The sequence below is a fragment of the Halichoeres trimaculatus genome, unplaced genomic scaffold, assembly GCF_033239565.1.
Source record: "Halichoeres trimaculatus isolate MK-OKI-2021-1 unplaced genomic scaffold, fHalTri1.1 fHalTri1_scaffold_5, whole genome shotgun sequence".
NCBI lineage: Eukaryota > Metazoa > Chordata > Actinopteri > Labriformes > Labridae > Halichoeres > Halichoeres trimaculatus.
In genome coordinates this window covers 2,654,485-2,675,692 of record NW_027437183.1, presented here as the reverse complement: position 1 = coordinate 2,675,692, position 21,208 = coordinate 2,654,485, and the positions used below count along the sequence as shown (strand labels likewise).

At 39.1% G+C, this 21,208-nt stretch overlaps 2 protein-coding genes across 2 annotated transcripts; both read right to left on the bottom strand.

Annotated features, from left to right (window-relative positions):
- Positions 1 to 2,553: 2,553 nt before the first annotated feature.
- Positions 2,554 to 5,094, bottom strand: LOC141790898 (GTPase IMAP family member 2-like). The gene is made up of 3 exons (XM_074671050.1): positions 5,051 to 5,094; positions 3,349 to 3,405; positions 2,554 to 3,209 (listed from the first exon to the last, which is right to left on the bottom strand). The coding sequence occupies exons 1-3, from the start codon at positions 5,073 to 5,075 to the stop codon at positions 2,674 to 2,676; spliced, it is 618 nt and encodes a 205-aa protein (XP_074527151.1). The 5' UTR covers positions 5,076 to 5,094; the 3' UTR covers positions 2,554 to 2,673.
- Positions 5,095 to 6,849: 1,755 nt separating this feature from the next.
- LOC141790015 (uncharacterized) lies at positions 6,850 to 21,023 on the bottom strand. The gene is made up of 7 exons (XM_074669645.1): positions 20,946 to 21,023; positions 20,019 to 20,654; positions 19,874 to 19,939; positions 16,855 to 18,057; positions 15,517 to 16,751; positions 14,316 to 14,589; positions 6,850 to 6,932 (listed from the first exon to the last, which is right to left on the bottom strand). Exons 1-7 carry the CDS (start codon positions 20,968 to 20,970, stop codon positions 6,850 to 6,852), a joined length of 3,522 nt encoding a protein of 1,173 aa, XP_074525746.1. The 5' UTR covers positions 20,971 to 21,023.
- Between the last annotated feature and the right edge of the window lie 185 nt (positions 21,024 to 21,208).

Here is a 21,208-nt window from a genome sequence, read left to right as displayed (position 1 = left end):
TTATTTCTAAATAATATGACAACACCACACCAGCTGATGTTTAGTAGAGAGAAGAGAGATCTGTGTTTTTCTCTGCTGAAAACGATTTCTGTGATTAATTTTGTAGTGATGGTGGACACTGGAGCCTAACTGTCAGACAGAAAAAGTACAGAAGAGCAGAAGAAAGATAAAAAGGAGAGAGATAGAGCACAAGCTAAAACACAGGGTGAGCTTTTTGTGATGCATTGTGGATTCATGTTCTCACTATTAAACCAGACCCAACCAAACACACACAGAAATAGCATTAAAAAAACATTTAGGTGCTGAAAACCTCATTTTAAATTCTTTGATCGTGAACCTTCAAATATATAAAACTGAGACTGTTTCAAGGTCACTGATAAAATCCTCAAAGGAGCTTTAACCCAACATTTTTTAGTATTTACAATCACAGTGTTGGAGAAGATGGAGAGAAATTTCCAAACTTTTTATTTATGTATTTGTTTGTTTATACATGCAACATTGTCTTTGTCCTACACTGGGAAATAGAATATTACAATTACAAAAAAACAAGCAAAAACACTTAGTAAAATAACGTAACAGAGGATCAGTATAATAATAAACATATTTACAAGTGGTCATAAAGTTATAGGCAAAAAAACAGCTCTTTGTTCTGTTTAGAAATTACCTCTGACAGATTTTTTTTTAATAAATAATAATATTAAAATAAAATTTTGACTGTAACATTTTGTTATCCAGTTCAACTTCAGGACAGAAATATTCTAACTCTCTTTGTGGAAAAAAAAACAGGTGTCTAACTGAACACACATGGTGATTAAATTTAAAAAAAAATCAATGGATAACAAATCTAAAACAAAAAATAAAAAACAAACAGTTATGGTGTCTCACAAACGCAAACAGCTGAATTTCACATGAATCTACTTTTTACACAACATTTCAGAGAAACAGCTGAAATCTACCATCAATAGTGCTTTAGTTTCAACAGTTTAATACTCCTGCTGACTCAAACAATGAAGATTTTAATAATTTAGATTTTGTTTTGATTGAGCAAAGATTAATACAAGGGAGTTTTAAATTATAACACTGACTTTAACCACTTTGATTAATAATGAGCCTGATCATAATGACTTCTGAAGTGATTCATCATATTTCAGTCAACTGGCTACGGAAGTGTATTGCATTCACTTGAAGAAAAAAAAAACAAATCAGCTTTTTCAGAGTGATTTATTCTTCGGTTTGTTTTTTGTGGTAATTAATTTTGTATTTCTGATTAATATTTTTTTATTGGTTTGTTTTTGTTATAATTTTTTCTGTTTTTCGTGGTAATTTTTTCCTCCTGTTTTTAGGAGTAATTTTTTCCTGAAGTATCGAGATACTTTGAAATCCCGTGAGAACCTCCAACCTGCAGACGACTCCCGTGGATGTGTGGTGGCTCCTGTGTCCCGCACGGATCAGAGATCCTGTTCGGCTCATATATGCCCTATCCTTAACTTTCTACCGGTCCGTACCGGGTCAATAAAAGTAAGGTATTAGCCACACACAGGGTATAATACCCTTGTTATGTTTTCAACTTTATCCTTATATTTTATATAAGCCTATTGTTCATTGTAATACTTAAGGAATAGATAAAGATGTGGCATTAAAAAAATGCATTGCTTCTACATTGGAAAGCAGGTAGAAAGTTAAGGATAAGGCATATATGAGCTGAACAGGATCTCTGATCCGTGCAGGACACAGGAGCCACCACACATCCACGGGAGTCATCTGCAGGTTGGAGGTTCTCGTGGGATTTCGAAGTATCTCCATACTTCAGGAAAAAAATTACTCCTAAAAACAGGAGGAAAAAAATTACTCATAAAACAGAAAAAAATATAACAAAAAACAAACCAATAAAAAAATATTAATCAGAAAAACAAAATTAATTACCACAAAAAAAATTACTCATAAAACAGAAAAAATTATAACAAAAAACAAACCAATAAAAAAATATTAATCAGAAAAACAAAATTAATTACCACAAAAAAATTACTCATAAAACAGAAAAAATTATAACAAAAAACAAACCAATAAAAAAATATTAATCAGAAAAACAAAATTAATTACCACAAAAAAATTACTCATAAAAACAGAAATAATTATAACAAAAAACAAACCAATAAAAAAATATTAATCAGAAAAACAAAATTAATTACCACAAAAAACAAAGCGAAGAATAAATTACTCTGAAAAACCTGAGTTTTTTTTTTTCTTCAAGTGAATGCAATACGCTTCCGTAACTGGCCTTGAGATTTTTCATCAAAACCAGAAAGTTCATGTTTCCAGCCGAGCATGCTGACTCATATTGGTGTTGTTGTTCACAGGATGATCGACATTTGAAGTGAAATGCATTTGACTTTAAAATCTCACTGACATCAGAAAGTAGGATTTTAGGTGTGGTGCCTGTGATTTCTCCAACACGCTGATGCATTGTTCTTATGATGGTGACACAGACATTGATAATAAAGCAAAACACATTATAGCTAGTTGATCATGAATACTGTTTGGACGGTTGCACGGTTTGTAACCCTCAGGTTACATTTGATGTAAGCTGTTTACGGTGCTTTGTTCAGCCTTGTGATGAGCTCCTATCAGGGATGATAGAAACATCTTGATAAGTCCGCCTGACAGACAAAACTGTCAACGTAATCTCAGAGGCTCTCCGTTGTTCTCTTTCACTATTTCATTGAAGCGCATCAACATCTCCTGGAGCTCCAGGTCCTTCCTCCACAGATACCTGAACTGACACTTCCTGATCATTTCCTTTATGTTGGGGTCTTGTCGATACGTTTCCATGAAACCTGGACGCTCAGATCTTGGTGTTGATATTAGTATCAGTGAATGATGATATGATCTATCACTGAGGTTTTCAAGAAGTCTACAAAACCACCGTTTGTACTCCTCTGTGAAGTCTTCAGGCTGCACAACCAGCAGGAGAACATGAGGTCCAGGGTCAGTATGTCTCCTCAGTAAACTCTGCTCCGTTAGCAGACGGAGAAACACATCATCTGGGGTATTAACAAGGACGATGTCTTTCCTCTTAATGCATCCTCTCTCTTTCTGGCAGTCAGGTGGTTCTCTCCCAGTGTCAAACGCAGTCTTTCCCAGTATGAAGTTTCCCACTGAACTCTTCTCAGACCAGCTCCTTCCCAGCAGAGCGACCCTCAGCTCAGACACTGAAAGGAAATCATTGAATCAAGACCCAGAGACTGAATCTACACCACTTTTATGAATCATCGTGATACGTAGGGAAAAGATCAGATGTTCCAACAAAACAGAAGAATAACTGTAACACTGATGTTGTCTCAAACTCACTGTCAGGAGGAAGGAATTCAAAGCTGCGGCTGAGGTCTGTTGGACTACAGGGTGAACCTGTGGGAAATAAAAGTGGAAGAGCATCGTCTCAGAGGCTGTACTTTCTAGAGGTGGGCGGTATACCGGTTTTATCACCGTCACTGGTATCATATGTTGCCACGAAATGAATTTTGCTATACGGTAGCCGAATTCCCGCGGTAAAGCATTGTTACACATAATTTAGTCCAAGTAGTGGTTAATCTATGTGGAGATTTATTTTTCTTGATGTGAGAAGACACGTTTCTGCCACAGCCATTCTGAAAATACACCTTTAGGTAAGAGTCTATGGTCAAACCTCTAAACCTAAAATGCGATACAACCATTTTTTAACAAAAGTAGTGGCATCAAAATAAACATTTTGACACCAACTGAAGCCATAGTTTGCTGACTGTGAGCCGTTACTTTTTTTACACGCTTTGAACCCTGCGGCTCAAACAGTTGCGTGCAGAAATCACAGATTTTTTCGGTTTAAGGAGCTTCAGAGCTTAATGGCATCAAAACTAATAAATTTCTCGATTATTATGAGTTTGGCCATAAATAGCCAGCCTGCTCCGGTGCACCCGGACAGAATGGTTGCTGTCATGTCAGCAGGTGTTTCTGCTGATCAAAAGGTACAACAAGCAATGTGCTGGTTTGCTAAAAGTTTGTTTTCACTTTTTTTGACCAATAAACATGTAGCTGAAAAATGCCTTTGATAGACTCTTGTGCTGCTGTCCAGCGCCACATCATGTTGTTCTGTCGGGACAGGTTATTGTTTTTACTCCTTGTGAGTGATGATTATAAATATCTAAAAACAGCATTAAATGATTCAGGAATCCTACCTTGGATTGATAAAAGTGTAGACTGAGTAGCTGCCTCTAAAGTTTTTGTTTTTTGGTCGTGGTTCAGGCTCTGAGTCTGAACTGTCGCCCTCTGTTCTTCAGTCAAAACCACTGATCTATCTGTATCTCTGTGTTTGTCTGTTTGTTGCTGGAAAAACATGATAGTGGTGGAAAAAACACGTCGGTAAAATGTTTTGTTTCACGCCACAGCCGTCTGTGTTACAGCAGCAGTGTTTACAGAAATTAAAGCTCAGAAATCTTTAGTGCTTCATTAAACAACCTTACAGGCTTCAGAAAACACACAGAACATAAAATTAGGAAAACTCTCGAAACGAAAAACTAGTAATGTTAATTTTAACAAATTTATTGGTACCCAAAATGTTATTAGTTAATTGCTCACCCTTTTTTAATAAAATAAGAGATGTATGTAGAATGTAAATATTCTTCATTGCTCAGACCCAGTTTGCTCACCAGTACAGTCACTTTGAGCTTGAAATGGGACAAGCTTCTCTTCCAAACACACATTGTGGGGAAAAGTCTTTTTTCTTTTACAGTATTAGACATTTTCCACCTGCCAGGTAGGATGTGTTCACTTATAACACAGAACAGAGTCAGAGTCAAATGAAGTTGTGAGTTGGGAACAAACTGATGGGTGCTAGGTAAGAGTTCATATCATGGCTGCCAGCTTCAGACTGGTATTAAAGGTAGAGCTAGTCAAGCTAGTTGACAGGCTAGACCACACTTTCTTCTGTTGGACCTTAAATCTGGATGGACTCAGATATTTAGGGTGAACAGTCTGCAGCTTCAATCCAGTATTGATGTGATGAGTGTGTCAGTGTTACCTGGTTTAGATGAGGCGCCCCCCATGTCGACTCTGTTTGGGAACCTGGAGAAAGACCAGAAGAAAAGATGAGATGTACTTTTTGATCCACCAATGGAGGAAATTCTCATTATAAGACTTAAGTGTTTGTATTATCAAAGTTTGGTCATGTGTCTCGAAGCAGCCAATGAGTGCCCTGTATTTGTTTCTGCCCACATTACACCTTAGAGGCACAACAAACTGGATCATGTAACAGCAACCTCCTTCAGCCCCCCTGGACTAAGCTCTGTCCCATGGGGATCAGCTGCTCCTGGTCTGTGTAATACCCTCCCTGACCACCTGGGGGCTCCACAAACTGAAACATTTCCTTTTTGTTTTGTTTTTAGAAGCTTTCTTTTGAACTTTGTGTCCTCACAAAGCTTTCTCTAACTCTTGTTGTTTTTAATCTTGTTTTACTCTGTAGCAGTTTGAGATGTCACTGATTGGATGTTTTCCTGAAGCTTCTTCTCAGCATGATTGTAATAGCAGGATCTGGAGGTTTAACCCATGAGTTTATGATTATTCAGCTCAGATCTGAACTGTTATTGAAGCAGAACTCATCGTGTTCATTAATAAATAACAGCTGCACATTTTCAACATGTCTGATCAGAGCAAGTCTTGCTCCCCCTGACGCCAGAAACGGCGTCCTGTAAAACCCTCTCCGTCTCTGACTGCAGAGTATGTCCTCCTACACCTCACAGAGTTTAACTTTATAACATCCTGCAGCTTTAACACCAACTCTACTTCACATCAGCAAACACACAGCTCCTCTAACACTCGGGTTATCGAGTGACTTTACTTGCCTGGAGGATCCTTGCTGCGACACAAACAGCGTGAAAGTGAAACTAAATAGCGTCCGAGGAGGGGGAGGAGGGAGGGAGGGACCTCTGGCTCATTGAGCAGCATGCTATTGGGCTGACTCATACACTTGATCTGCCAATGGTGAGCCCCGTCTCCGTTTCACGTCACATATTTACACATTTACCAAGTTTGGGCTGTTTACAGGAGTGGACTGGGTCAATCATGTGCTCTGCTCGGCTCTATCTCTCTCCGGTTTAGTTTTTCTTCTGCTCTCCTGTCTTTTTTCTGTCTGACAGTTGGGCTCCAGAAAAACACAGATCTCTCTGATAAATATATATATTTTCTTTTTTCTTCTTTCTCTTCTTTGCCTTTATGCTGGAATAGTTTTATGGATAAATGTGTATGGGCATTAATGCATATATGTAGTTAAATATGTATGTATGTGTATGTATATGTATACATAGAAATGTGCACATGTGTATATGTATAAATTTCAATTACATTCTTGTGCCTGTCTTTTGAAAGGCCACTCTACAAGTCCTTATGTGTTTTTTTGGCCCCTCCTGCACATTTTTTTTCTTTTAGTTACTGTTTTTGTTTGTTCTTTAATTGTGTATTCTTACTTTTTTTGTATGTTCATCTTTTTATATGTACAATAAATATAAGAGACATTAGACAATGTTGTTTTATTCCAAACAGAGAGGTTGTTCTTACCTGTCTTTCTCTGTAACTAAAGCTAAGAGGACCAGAAGGGGTCTCTACATGGTCTCCATGAGTTACCTGCATACAGCTGGTCTATGAGAGGACCAGAGGGTGATGTTGCCACCTTGTTGATCTGTCAATCACAGTTTTCTGGTCTGATCTGGACCTTCTCTCTCAGCTGTGGGTGTTTCTGGTCAATCCCTGTAAAATACAGTTTCATACAAAACAAAATAGAAAGTGTCCTCTGAATATAATCACTGAATTTAACAATACAAACTGTTAGGCTACATCACTGTTAAATGGTTTATGTGTAGAAGTCTTGGCTTTGAAACCTGGACAGTTCCTCCAGTAACCACGGTATCCTGAGATCAAAGGATACAGATATTAAAAATGTGATAAAGTTGTGTCCCAGATAAAACTCAAGTCTTGTGTGCAGGTAAAGAATCAACCTGTGAGTTCTGTTCATCAGATCATTGTTACGTTTATTGTATCAAAAATATTGCAAAGTATTATTGTATGAATGAATGATAACACTCAAACCAAAGATAAAACCGAATTTATATTGAGTTCATGTGTTCAGTCCAACAAAACATATGACAGATATAACTGAATGTATCAGAACATTTAAAACAAAAAGTCACTGAATGAAAATAATTGGTATGATTTGTCTATTAGCTTTATAAGCAAGTTGTTAAAAAGATACTTGTGTTCATTTTTGTTGAGAAATTTATTTTCAGGGGTTGCAGAAAAAAAACTGGTTGATTGTTATTAAAACTCATCTTCATAAAGATGACCCATTTCATCCCACTGAAAATATAAAATCACATTCCTCCTCTTCTTTATATGATAAAAATCACTTAAAATGTCAAAATATCAGAAAAAAAATGGTAAAGGCATAGAAAATTATGAATGTTTATGCTATTTTGATAACTTAATGCATAATTTAGCAATTAAAAGTTGATTTTTCATCACTGAGTTTGTCAGATTTGGGGTGACATATGAAACGTTTTCTTTACAATCTTCTGTCAGAGAGACACATTTAAAAACATTAACTCTGGTATTTACAAACCAAACAGCAGATCACACCATTAAGACACCACTTTATTTCTTTCTGTCTCACATGCAAAGAAAGAAATTCAAACCAAACATGTCCCTCAGCTGAAGCACATTAACAGTGCAACAGGAAACCAGTAGAGGGCAGCAGATACTCAGACACAAGCCTGATGAACTCAACACTCTCCTCACAACCAGATCATCAGATCTGCATGATTTCATTATCTGATGTTACAACATGACAGTTCATTATGATCAGATGATCTTTGTCCTGAAAAATGACTAACAATGCAGATTTTAATTCTACTTAAGAAATATCTGATCCAAACATTATACACAGAAATTTGAAGAGAAGTCAACCTAAGAGGATTTAAAAAGAACACAACATAAACACAGTTGTTACTTAGTGCTGGTATCTTGCTCTGTATCTCAGCACACCAGCTGATAAAAGCTGAATAAAACACTGAAGGATTACACAGACTGAAAACAACCTGATCACCCCAACACGTCCTCAGACATTCAGCTTCAAATACAATGTTCCTCTCTCAGTAACTTGACGTCTGGTGTCAGAAACTTGTGTTAAAAAGGTTCATTCAGTAGATTAACTTTGTTCCAGCATCTTATTTTGGTCATTTATTGCTCCAGCTTGATAAACCTGATCATAAAAGTCTGAATGTTAATGTACAGCCTGTTTCTGGATGAACATGTCACCTCTTCATTACTTCGCAGTCTCAAACTTTGTGTCAGTCAGGAATCTCATTGTCTGAACAATCTCTGCTGTCAGAGAGAGCTCCTCTGAGATCAGCAGTTAGTTTTCTCCTCATGTAGGGACAGTTTTCATATTGTTCATTTTGCATAGACGGCAGTTTGAAACAAATGTCAAGAGAAGAGTTTCTGTAACCATGGTGTGCTGTGAAGACAAAAACAACAACCATAGTGTTTCTGATTCTTTTTGTGTTTGCAGCATCTCATTGGTGAAGCAGCTGCCTCCATTTGTCTTCACCATTGTGTCTTCACCATTTATGCAAACATGCATGTTTGTTTGCATATTCCTTATGTCCCCTCAGCACCTCCTAAAAAATTCCCATTTCAAAGTTGTCAAAATATTTAGATTAGCTTCTCTTCAGGCCATCCTTTCTAATCATCAAGGACCTGGAACTCATCGTCCTCAGTGAATTGATATGACTGGTCATTATCTACAGTGACACAAAATGGTTTCTTTCACAGAACAAAAAATGAAAAATTAAAATGTTCTTCAGTTACAAATGGCTTATTTTGGTTAAATTGAAGATTTTGTGGCTTTTAATGGTTAAATAAATAATTAAGCACTGAGAAATTAATTTGACATGTTTAGTTTTGAAACCCCTGAGGTCTATATACTCATATTGACTTGTATCGTGTTATTCTCTCAGGTGACAAAAGGAGGCTTCCTTGGCTGCCTACCTGCCAAGAACATTTAAGAGTAAACACCCACCAGAAAAATATGCTCACTTATTGGTGTTCTGGAGTCTCTTACTGTAAACAAACAAAAGAGAACCGCAGAGGGCCTGACTTTTAGGGCATGCCAAGTCTTCAGGACTGACCCAAGGCTTACTTTGACCTTTACAAAATACTGAGTGAAGTACAGTCACAGAAAAAAACTCACTCTCTCACAGGGTGTCTTGTGTGTAGGTTAAGAATTAACACAGGACCTCGGTGAACCAGATTATTGTGAAGTTTATTTTATGAAAAGCAATTCATAGTTTATTAATGGATGGTGACAAACCAAAGATCAAACACAGAATGCACACTTTAAGATTTTGCTTAGGTTAATGTGGTCAGCCCCAACAAATCAAAAATCATTTTACGCAAAACATGAAGATAAAACTGAACACAAAAAATTCACATCATTTATCTTTTGGATTTACAAAATGAGTTGTTAAAATGATATTTGTGTTTATTTTTGTTTCCATATTTGTTATCAGGAGTTGAAGACAAAACTAGCTGATTGTCATTTAAATTCATTCTCATAAAGATAATTCATTTAATTCCACTGGAAATATGAAAATTATATTCTTTCTCTTCTTTATAGATTACAAATCACCTTAAAATGTCTATATCAGAACAAATGGCAAAAGTCTCATTATTGACAAATACACAGCAAACAGGAAATTAAAAAAAACATATAGATTATCTAAGCACTCAAAAGATGCCAGCTGAAATTTAAACTCTTGTGCTGGGACTTGGTTTTACCAAACATGAAAGATATTAAATGACATTAAGCAGGTTATAAATGATTACATAAAATTGATCACTCTTTGTTTACTATAAAATGGTGATATTTCATCACAGTCTGTCAGATTTGGGGTAATGTGTCGATTAAACTTTTTCACCATCTGCCTCTCCATGACATGTTTTGAAAACTAATATTAACTCCAGTCTTAATAAACCAAACAGTAGTGCACTTTGCTAAGACATTGGTTTATTTCTTTCTGTCCCACATTCAAAGGCTTTAAAAAAAAAATCTATTAAAAAAATTGTTCTCTGAGGTGGAGTACATTGCAGACTTTTTGGCAGATACCTAACTCAGACGAACTAGACACTGTCTTCTCAATCAGAGCGTCACATTAACATCACCTGATGTTACAAGATGACAGTTCAAAATGTAGAGAGATCAAAACATGTAGTTGTTTTTTATGACATCTCTAGGTTAGTAAAAATGAAGATTCATGAAGTGGTCTTTGGTCTGAAAAGGGACTTAAACAATCCAGAGTTGTACTCTACTTTGAGTCAATCATTCATGAGCTCCATGATGAATAACTGACTTCAATATAATACACAGAAACACTACTGTCCAAAAAAACTATCAGAGTATTTTAAAGTAGGTCAAGCACAATATTAACACAGCTATTAGTTGGTGCTGAGGTTAGCCCCACCCTCACTTGTTCTGTACGTATCTCAGCACACTGGGAGTTTCTACCAAAAAAAAATTAATTAAATTAATTTTCCCCATAATCTATTACACATTTTTATCTTTGTTTTGTTCATTTTTAACTCTGTTGTGTATTGTGTTATATTTTTACTTTCTCAGGGGTCATTTTGTTTCCCCCACACACAAATCAAGTGTAAGCCCCTGTAACCCCGTTTATTTTCAGTAGTACTTCAGTAAATTCCACACCATGCGCATGCTACTAAGAGGTCAGGAGACACAGCAGACCTCTGCTAGGCTTAAAAACAAAACAAAAACAAAACAGGGCCTGCTGCTGCTGTAGACCTGCGTCTGTGCCAAGTTTAGAGAGAGCCCTGACTAGCCTCTGTCACTGATGCATTTTGTATAAGTCCTATCCAAAGTCGTCCCAAGTGTTAGACCCAGCTCCAGTCTGTTTTCTCATTTTTACTTTAGTACTTGTTTTATTTTAGTGTTACTCAGTATGGGCAGCTGTATAGTCAGTTACCTGTATAGGCAGCTAGGCGCTGCCCAAGTAGCTGCCTGTTGCAGCAGCTCTCTCGTCTTGGTCCATTTCTTGTAATTTTTTTTCGTCTTTTCTTCGTCATCTTTGTATTTGGAGTGGATCATCACTTTGTATGGTTCATTGTCGGTCACGGGCACCAAAATTTTTGTAGCTTCGGCGATATTTTTTACTACTTTTCTCCTGTGTTTGTCTGGAGATCCTACATGTAACCATGGCTGCATTGTTTACATGCGAAATCAGCTGTTAGCTGCCTCTAGCATGTCAATGCTAACTAGTGTAGGGCTTGATGATTTCCCTCAAGCTGAGGAGGAGGAGGTGAGGACGACGTGCTGGTTCTCGGATGTGAGCTGGGAGGTGACGACGTGGACCTGTCCTTCCATCCATCGTTGTTGGGAACGTGGGATCTTGCTCCGGGGGATGGATGAGCTAGCCGTGCTAACCCAGCGGCATCGTGCTGTTCACGGACGTGGCTGACGGAGCTGACATGGGACGCAGGCCCCACATTGGAGGAGTTTAGCCTACTGTGAGCAGACAGGATCCTGGAGACAGAAACTGAACAGACTGCTGAAGAAGCTCAGTCCTGGACCCTGTGGAGGTGGAGACTGGCTGGGCTGGAGAGTGGTGGACGAGTGGTGGACGAGTGGTGGACGGGATGCCGTCATCTAATTTCTTATGGACCTTTTTGCACTTTCTATATTCTTTCTTACTTTTGTTTTCTTAAATGCTGCGGTGACTCCTGAATTCCCTCTCAGGGATAAATAAAGTATTTTCTATTTCTATTTCTATGTCTCTTTCCAGGTCACTTCACTCCTGCCTGCTCGTCCTCACACCTACAGGATACCTCTGCCTGCTTGTTGGGCTGTTTAAAGATACTATGAGGAGGATCTGTTTTAAATGCACTCCCTCGCCACCTTCTGGCCTGGAGTCTCACACACTCTGTCGTAATGACTTTAAGCGAGGTGTGTGTTTTTTTTCTAATAAAATGGTGATCAGATGGAAACAAATTTTCTTTGTTCAAGACAACTTTTTACTGGATACAACGCACCGAGGTAAGGGACTTATCAGTAGTGTAACAGCTTGAAACGTGACATCAAGCAAACGTTGTAGCCGGTTATTCGTAGCGACATCGGCAGCCCGGTGCTTCGAGGTATCTGCAGGCTAATGTGACTACAAGTAAACAGTGGCTACTTTTACATGCAGTCAGTAATCCTTTCATATTCAGAATACTAGCAATAACCCAGTTGCACACAGCCATGTAAACACAAACAACCCTTTTTAAAAAACGGAATATACTCGTATTCCAGTTTTTAAAAACCTGAAAATACCCCCTGGGTTACTCCTTTCCTAACACAAATATTTGGTCATGTATACGCCTATCAGGATATCTCCATCAAAGGGAACATAAATTACCTTTGCCAAGGAGGTTATATTTTTGGGAGAGTTTATCTGTTTGTCTGTGAATATATTTCAAAAAGTAAGGAACGGATCTTGATAAAATTTTCAGAAAATGTTTAAAATGGGATAAGGAAGAAGTGATTAAATTTTGGAGGTGATCCGGATCACCATCTGGATCCAGGATTTTTTTAAAGGATTCTTTATCATGTGAGATAGGGCTGTTTTCACCATATGTGTATATAACTCCACCATAAATGATCAGATTGCATTGCAGAACAACACAAAACAAGGCCACCATCATTTCTGACAGATGTGGAAATAGGATCCAGATCCTGGAAATATTCTGGATACTGAGATCTGGAATATGAAATATGTTCTGGGTCATCATAATTTTCAACACTGTCAGGAAACAAATTATCTACAAACCTGCAGCTAACACCAAATCTTAGCAGACAGCCTGCTGAAAGGGAGTATAACATTAAAGTAGGACTAAAGTGTTGGTGACAATCACAATCTGCTTGGCAGAGTTCTGCGCTCTCTGAGTGCTTTTCTAGTTTGTGTTCTGCACAGGTGCTGTTCCCAAGGAATCTTGGTCTATTGAGTACAGGAAGTCCACCATGCTGCTGCTGCTGATGTTGTTGCTGCTGTTGCTATAGATACAGTAAGAAGAAGTGTAGATGACGCAAACTGCATCATGACGTTCTCCATGCATTGGGATGTTGTCTGTGCGCCACTGTTTTCATCTGGATACCATGTAAACAGGAATAACCCTGTTTGATTACACATGTAAATGGGTTATTCCCAATGTTTCAGAAACTGGAATATGACTTTAATCAGAATATTGACTGCAAGTTAGCATAGCCATTGCCAGTGTGTAAGTAGTTTAGTGGCTGTCTGTGTTTAGTGCAGCTGGCAGCCTGGTGTTCGAATGGTGCGGCCACACCAAATGCAAACTCGCGAATTTATTCGCCCAAATGGCCTGTCATGCGCCGCGTGAACGCCCGAGTCTCGACGCTGGACTATTTTCACAAGCTGAGGGGCGAACACGCGTTCGCGCGGTACTGCGCATGCGGAGTAAAGAGCCCGTTCATTTAAAGGCGGAAAGCCCAAAAGAGCAGCTGAAAAACAATGAGCTGTGGTTTCCAAAGCATGACAGGAGAGTGTGTGAAAGCTTTGGAGATCACAATCAATGCCCGCTGCCTCTCCCTGCATTTGGGTTCATTTACCTGGTTCCTGACATCAGGCACTTCTGAAATGTCACTTTTGCTACTAGTGCTTGTCCCCCAACGTTTCTAAACACACTGCCGCCGTGATTAATTGAAGTAATTAAATGGCTATGTGAGTGGGCACAACATGGCCATGCAACAGCAGCACGATCAGTGCCATTCAACCAACAGAGACATGCGCACCATTAAGTTAACAGACGAAAAACAAGAAGAAGCTTGTGCATCAGCCAAACAAGCTTAGAAAATGTAGTGCCACAAAGTGAATTACATTCATGGCAACTGAGCTCGCGTCGAAGATCAACACCCCTTATCTAAAAAGTATTTCAATTGCAGATCTATATGAATCCCAGAAATGACCTATTATTGAGCCAAAATGGCTTATTTTTGTCAAAATGTGATGAATTATCAACCCGTACTACCACCACCCCTTCCCCCTTCCATGATCATTTGAACTGTTTAATTGCACTTTTAAATTGTACCCACAAACAATCCTTGTCTTCATCCAAAAGTTTCTTTAACAGGTCGTCCATTTGTGTTTCATGTATTTTCTGCAGGATTTTCTTTTCTTCATCATTTTCCTGCTTTTTCATTTCTTTTTTCTGTTTTTTCTGTAACTCACCGATTCTTTCAATGTTACAATTCTTTTTGGTCACACTTTTCACAATTTCACTTATTACTTGAAGATGTTTCTTCTTCAGTTGTTCTTCACTGTGGACTTTAAGCGCCTCCAAGATGTCATATTGCTTATCTTTCTCTTTCATCTGTTTCTCATACTCTTCCTTCTGAGCAGCATATTCATTTTTCTTTGTCTCTTTGAATTCATTGAGTTCTTCAGCTTTCTTTCTGGCTTCCTCTTCATATGATTTCTTTTGATTCTCCTTTTCTTTCTCATGGTTTTCCTGCAGGTCTTTTTTCTCCTTCTCCAAATTTTGTCTTTTTAGATCCTCTTCTTTTCTTTCATTTTCATACTTTTCTCTTTCGTGTTCCAACTCTTCTTGAAGTTTTCTGAGTTTGGTTTGTTCCTCCTGTCTCCTCTGTTCTTCTTTTTGATCTCTTTTCTCCTGACTTTCTTTTTGTTTGTTTTCCCAGCTCTCTCTTTCCTGTTTCAGTTGTTCTTTACTCTCCTCCAGTTGTCTTTCAGTGGCTACTTTTTTCTCTGACTCTGACTTTTTCTGTTCCTCCAAAGCTTCAAGTTTCTGTTTCCACTCTTGCCGTTGAAGTTCTTCCTGTTCTTTCCTCCTCCTGCCCTCTTCCTCTGTCTTTTTTTGTTGTCTCAGTCTTGCCTCACGCTCCTTCTGTATGTTAACCTCCATTTCTTTTAGTTCTTCTTCTTTTTGTTTTCTCTCTTTTTCAATGTCTTCTTTCAATTGTTTCTCCCGTTTTTCTTCTTTTTCTCGTCTTTCTAGATCCTCTTCCTTTCTTTTCTTTTCATAGTTTTCTCTTTCCTGTTCAAACTCTTCTTGAAGTTTTCTGAGTTTTGTTTGTTCCTCCTGTCTCCTCTGTTCCTCTTCTACATTTCTTTTCTCCTGACTTTCTTTTTGTTTTTTCTCCCAGCTCTCTCTTTCTTCTCTCATCTTTTCTCTGCTTTCCTCCAGCTGTTTGTCAATGGTTTCTTTTTCTTTTGACTCTAATTGTATCTTTTTCTCCAAATCTGAAACTTTCTGTTCCCACTCTTGTCGTTCATATTCTTCCTGATCTTTTCTCTTCCTGTCTTCCTCTTCTCTCATTTGGTGTTCTTTCCATCTGTCCTCTTTTTCCTTCTTTATGTTTTCCTCCATTTCTTTGAGTTCTTTTTCTTTCTGTTTTCTCTCTTTTTCAATTTCTTCTTTTTGTTGTTTCCTCCATCTTTCTTCTTCTTCATGTCTCTTTTGATCCTCTTCTTTTCTTTTCTTTTCATACTTTTCTCTTTCGTGTTCCAACTCTTCTTGAAGTTTTCTGATTTTGGTTTGTTCCTCCTGTCTCCTCTGTTCCTCTTCTTGGTCTTTTTTCTCCCACCATTCTTTTTGTTTTTTCTCCCAGCTCTCTCTTTCTTCTCTCATCTTTTCTCTGCTCTCCTCCAGCTGTTTGTCAATATTTGCTTTTTCTTCTGACTCTAACTTTATCTTTTTCTCCAAAGTCTTAAGTTTCTGTTCCCACTCCAGTCGTTGAAGTTTCTCCTGTTGTTTCCTCTTCCAGTCTTCCTCCTCCCTCTCTTTCCTTTCCTTCATTTTGTCCTCTTGTTCTTTCTTTATAATTTCCTCCTTTTCTTGAAGTTCCCTTTCTCTGTTTTCCCTCTCTCTTTTATTTTTTTCTTCCTGTTTTTTCATCCTTTTCTCCATTTCTTTCATTTCTTCCTCATGTTTTCTCTGAAGTTCCTCCCTCTCTTTCCTCATCTCCTCTTCCTTCTCCTTCAGCAGTCTCTCCATTTCTTTCTTTATTGCAGTTTCAGCTTCTTGCAGCATCTCATTGGTGAAGCAGCTTCCTCCATTTGTCTTCACCATTGTGTCGATCTTTGCTATCAGCTCACTGACCTGGGTTCTGTTTTCAGCATCCCTGTTATCAAACACGTGGTATCTTCCTCCACAGTCAGAGATCAGTTTCTTGAAGGAATCATCACATTCTGTTTCGATGTATTTTTCAATGGACACATTATCATGCTTTAATGAATCTCCTCCAGTTAAAAGGACGATGGTGAACTTTTCTGCATCTTTCCCAAATCCTTCTCTGATCTGTTTTAACGTCTCTTTCTCCTCCTCTGTGAGTCTTCCAATGTGCAACACCAACAGGAAGACATGTGGTCCTGGAGCCAGAAGACTGATGCATTTTATCATCTCTTCATAAACCTCTTCATGGGACAAAGATGTGTCAAACAGGCCAGGAGTGTCGACCACAGCAACAAGACGACCGTCCACTTCACCATCAACTTTCTGACAGTCTTTGGTGACTGATGTTTGGCTTGATTTGGCTTCAAACTTCTTTTGACCCAGAATGGTGTTTCCTGAGAAGCTCTTCCCACTGCCAGTCTTCCCGATCAACACAATCCTGAGACGCTCTGAACTCTGCTTCACATCATCACCTGTGAAATAAGGACAAAAGTTAGATTTATACGCTTAAGGTTGTGGCAGAATAGGATGTAATGTATGGTGTTGAAAAGTCAATGGAAAAAAAAAAGAACTTACAGCTGATCAGAAATCTTGTTTTCAGGTCCGTCAGCTCAGTCTGTAGTGTTCTGATTTTTTCTGTTTGAACATATGCAAATGTTTCTGTTGTGAAGCTGCAGGGTTTGCCTTTGTTGTTTCTGAGTTTCATCTTATCCACCATGTCCATCAGCTCTGGGATCTGCTGCTGGTCCCTGATGTTAAGAACTAAATGTCTCACTCCACAGCTCTGAACGAGTCTCTGAATGTCCTGGTCTTTCTCTACAAAGTTAACATCAGCTGGAGCTGAAGGATCTGACTCTACAGTGAACAGGATCATGGTGAAGTCATTGACTTGAGAGCTGAAGGTTTCCTGGATGATCTTTAACTCTCCCTTGTCTTCTTCAGTGAGAGGATCCACAGGGAGGACCAGGATGAAGGCATGGACACCCTCAGGATCACAGAGGGAGACACACCTGAGTGATTCCTCCATCACTGTCTCCAGAGGTTTTCCACACAGAGCAGGAAGCTCCACCAGAGAAACCCAACGTCCACACACCTCTCCCTGATGTTGAACACACTCTGATGAGCTGGAGGCTGAATGAAGACCTGTCTGACCTAAAATGGCCTCTGCTGCTGAAGTCTTCCCTGATCCTCTGCTCCCACACAGGACCAGGTTTAGAGCTGGTTTCATGTGTTCAGACTTTGACCTTGTGGACTCTTCACTGAGTTTTAAGTGAGTTCCTTTGTTTTTAGTCACAATGTTCTCAATCTTCTCCATCAGCAGGTTATGATCATCATGTGTCATTTCATGGTATTGTCCTCCACAGTCTTCAAGTAGCTGATTAACTGCAGTGTTAGTTTTATTCTCCATGTGTGTCTGGATGATCACTGAGTGTTTGAAAGCATCTTGACCAAACAGACTGAGGATGATCTTCAGTGTTTGTCTGTTCTCTTCACTGAACTCAGACGGTTTCACTAACAGCAGCAGAACATTTGGTCCTGGAGGACAAAGACTCACAGCGTTCTTCATCTCTCTTCTCACATCCTTCACAGACAGACTGAACAAGTTTGGAGTTTTCACCACAGTCACTGGTTTCCCTCTCCACCATCCATTGGCTGACTCCCAGTGCTTCATCTGGAAAGTTTTTGGGCGACTGGAAGCTTCTTCTCTGATGATGAAGTTACAAAGCTTTGTCTGTTTGTCTTCACTTTTTCCCAGCAGCAGGATCCTGAGTCCAGCTGCTGCAACAAACGGGGAGAAGATTAGTGAATGCAGAATTGAAATAAAATCAGTTAACCTTTTTGTCATAAGGGGAACTCTTCTGTAAGCTAAAGGCTGGTTGAGTAAACTGTAATAGGGTTAGCAAATGGTGACTAAGACCCTGTTTACACATCAGAGTTTCAAAAATGCAGAAATGTAGTTAAAAAAAAACAGCGGGGGACTGAAAATGCTGTAGTGGGCATACTTGGCCTGTAGTTGGCAATATAACTGTGGAGACACTACTTCAGCCCTCTACTTAAGTAGAAGTGGGCTGATCATGTGGTGTATCTATTGAATGCGTTTTCACTGATTTACAGAAGTGAAGCAAAAGATGCACATTTTGTTTGAGGGCAGTCGGCAGATTCAGTAGATTCAGCAGCACAAGCTTGTTTTTTACACGGCAACGGTGACAGCAGCGTTTCAGAAAAATCCACTCTGGAGGCAGCTTTTAAAAGTTTCCATTCTAGGTCAGCTTAAACACTATTACCATGCAAACTTAAGGCCATTGCACTGCATGAGGAAGCAAGGTAACCACAGTAAACCCACAAGTACATGAGGAAAGTCCTCACAGGAAGACTGCCAGACAGCAAAGGATCTGAAACCAGGAACCTTCTTTTGGTGAAGCAACAGAGCGGCCCACTGTGCCACGACCATTTCCTCATCAGAGAACACTGATGTGTGTGAGTTACAGGAAAGTTTGAGCATCTACCACAGCCACAGTAAACCTTCAGCTGTGTTACGCTACAACAGCCAGCAAAAAGTGTTCCCACAAATTTGATACCAGTCATCTTACTAAAGAGTCTCGTAAAATAATGTTGCATTATGAGGGCAAGCAGCTGCTTGACAGTGGAGAGCAGTAATGGCTGTTTATGCTGCATGCCACCCTCCATTTAATGGAGACACAGAGTGGACAAGGAAGCAGCAGCTAGCTGCTCTTTATAAAGATCCGTGATTGGCCAGAAAATTGCGATTGGTGCACTCCTAGGTTATGGTGCTAGTTTCAGGCTACAGTGAGTGAGTTTAAAATGTGAAAAGTGTGGCAGCCCTACTGTACAATCAGAATCAATTTAGTTTTCTTTGTTAGTGCTGTCGTTCTTAATAATGCTAGCAGCAACATTTTTGTGTGTGCTGTATAATACCTACAACAGTTTTGAGTTTTCTACCTTGTCAACAAAGTTGCTCACAACCTTCTTTTTCTGACCTCTGAACCAAAACCATCAATCCATTACTGCCTTTCTTATTCAAGGTCGAGGGGCTGTAGCTAACCCCATCACTGGATGGGAAACTGGTTTAGCTGGATAGGTCCCCAACTGATCATGGTGCTGACACAGTGACAGACAACCACTGGTGCACACACTCAAACTTACAAACAATCTAGAGTTTCTTTGGCGTATCAAGCATGTCTTTGGACTGTGGGGAGAAATGGAGTACCCACAGAGAACCTACGTGTCCGGGCAACGCTACACCTCGTCTGGTCAGGGGTTCAAACCAAAAGCCTACACACAACCATACACTCCCCAGGGTGAAAAAACAGGGCTCCACAGACATGCCTGAGCAGGCTTTTAGTTTGAAAATACAGTTTATGTACTTTCCTACTTTATGTTTCCTGCTTGTAATATATTCTACAGATGTAGAAAGATATATTGATGATGCTATCTAACAAAGCCTCTTTATGTGTTAAACTGCTGAAAATCAAAATGTCTAAAGCTGTTTAGTTATTTGTTGTTTATGACCATCAATGTTACACAGTTTTTTTTTTTGAGAAAAGACGCCATGAAAATCTACTCCCGTACTTACTCTGAGTCAGGGGAGCTTTTTCCAAGCCCAACTTTTGCTGGAAAGTTCCTTTAACCGCAGACAGCCCTGAGAAAAGAAAGCCAAAGTGATATAAGTTCACAGAAAAGATTTTCAGATTTTCAGCCATGATTATTTTCTCTCTTACCAGCATCCAGAACAGGTTGTAAGAGAGAGATTCCCTTTTGTGTGAGGCTTTGATGATCTGGTAACGTAGATGTCGTGTCCTCGAATGCTTCGTAGACGACGTGCTCTTCTTTGTTTGCCTTCATGATCTGACCTAAACGTGCTAACAGCTCTGAGCGCTCAAGATTTTTTCTTTTCAAGCGTCTGTATTTACACTTTCTGATCATGTCTTTTAACGGAGGGTGATCCTTGTATTTTTGCTTTAGGCCTGAACTCTCCTTCTTGAGTGGTGATATCAACTCTAATGAATGATCATATGCTCGATCACTGAAAGTTTCCAGAACTCTGCAGAGACTCTGTTTGTGTTTGTCAGTGAAGTCTTCAGGCTGTAGAAGCAGCAGGAACACATGAGGTCCAGGATCAGAGACCTTTGCACAGTCTTTAACATAATCTGTCAGCTCTTTAAGAGAGCAGTCACTTATAGGCAGGTTTGGGGTGTTGATCAGAGCTATTCTCCTTCCCTCCAGTGTTCCACTGATTCTGGAAAACTGGTTTGATCGTTCCTCAGTGGTGAACATAGTCTCTCCCAGTATGAGGTTTCCCACTGAACTCCTCTCAGACCAGCTGCTTCCCAGCAGAACAACCCTCAGCTCAGACACTGGGAAAAAAAACATTTTCGTAAGGCTCTTTTTCTTTTACTCTAAGTTCCATTACTTTTTTAATTTCAGGGTTTGGTTTCTTACCTAGAGACATCATATAGTAATCACAGATTTGATCTAATATCAGGATTAAAATTGAGCTCACTCACTTGTCATTTTTTTTATATTTTTGTAGACTGAAACAATCAAAATCAGTCACTTCATGCGCACAATCAGGTTTTTTAAAAGAATCATTGGTTACACCAAGTAACATTTATCAGTTGCACCAACTTGTCACTTCCTTCACTCACCTGCAGATGCTGCTGCAGACGCCATGACACTCCACTCTCCAGTAAACTTCAGAAACTAAACCAACTGCAAATGAACAGCAGAGTCTGAAATGAGAAAATGAAATAATTAAAAAAGTAAAATCCTTTTTGTCGCAAAAGAAAACATTCCAGATTGGCATCAGGCTCAGATTAGCTTGGTGTTAGCACCTAACCCTCTGTAAAAAATGACCAACTGGGTACAGTGTCTGTGTAGATCAATAATTTAGTTTTGATGAACAACTTCA

Excerpts from the sequence above, each read along its gene's own strand:
- LOC141790898 (XM_074671050.1), bottom strand. The coding sequence starts at position 5,075 with ATGGGGGGCGCCTCATCTAAACCAG. Across the intron at positions 3,406-5,050 it reads GGGCGCCTCATCTAAACCAG|GTTCACCCTGTAGTCCAACA; the intron begins GTAACACTGACA and ends TATTTCCCACAG. Across the intron at positions 3,210-3,348 it reads TGAATTCCTTCCTCCTGACA|TGTCTGAGCTGAGGGTCGCT; the intron begins GTGAGTTTGAGA and ends ATTTCCTTTCAG.
- LOC141790015 (XM_074669645.1), bottom strand. The coding sequence starts at position 20,970 with ATGGCGTCTGCAGCAGCATCTGCAG. Across the intron at positions 18,058-19,873 it reads AAAAGCTCCCCTGACTCAGA|CAGCTGGACTCAGGATCCTG; the intron begins GTAAGTACGGGA and ends CGTTTGTTGCAG. Across the intron at positions 6,933-14,315 it reads TTGTAACATTGAAAGAATCG|GATACCGTGGTTACTGGAGG; the intron begins GTGAGTTACAGA and ends CTTTGATCTCAG.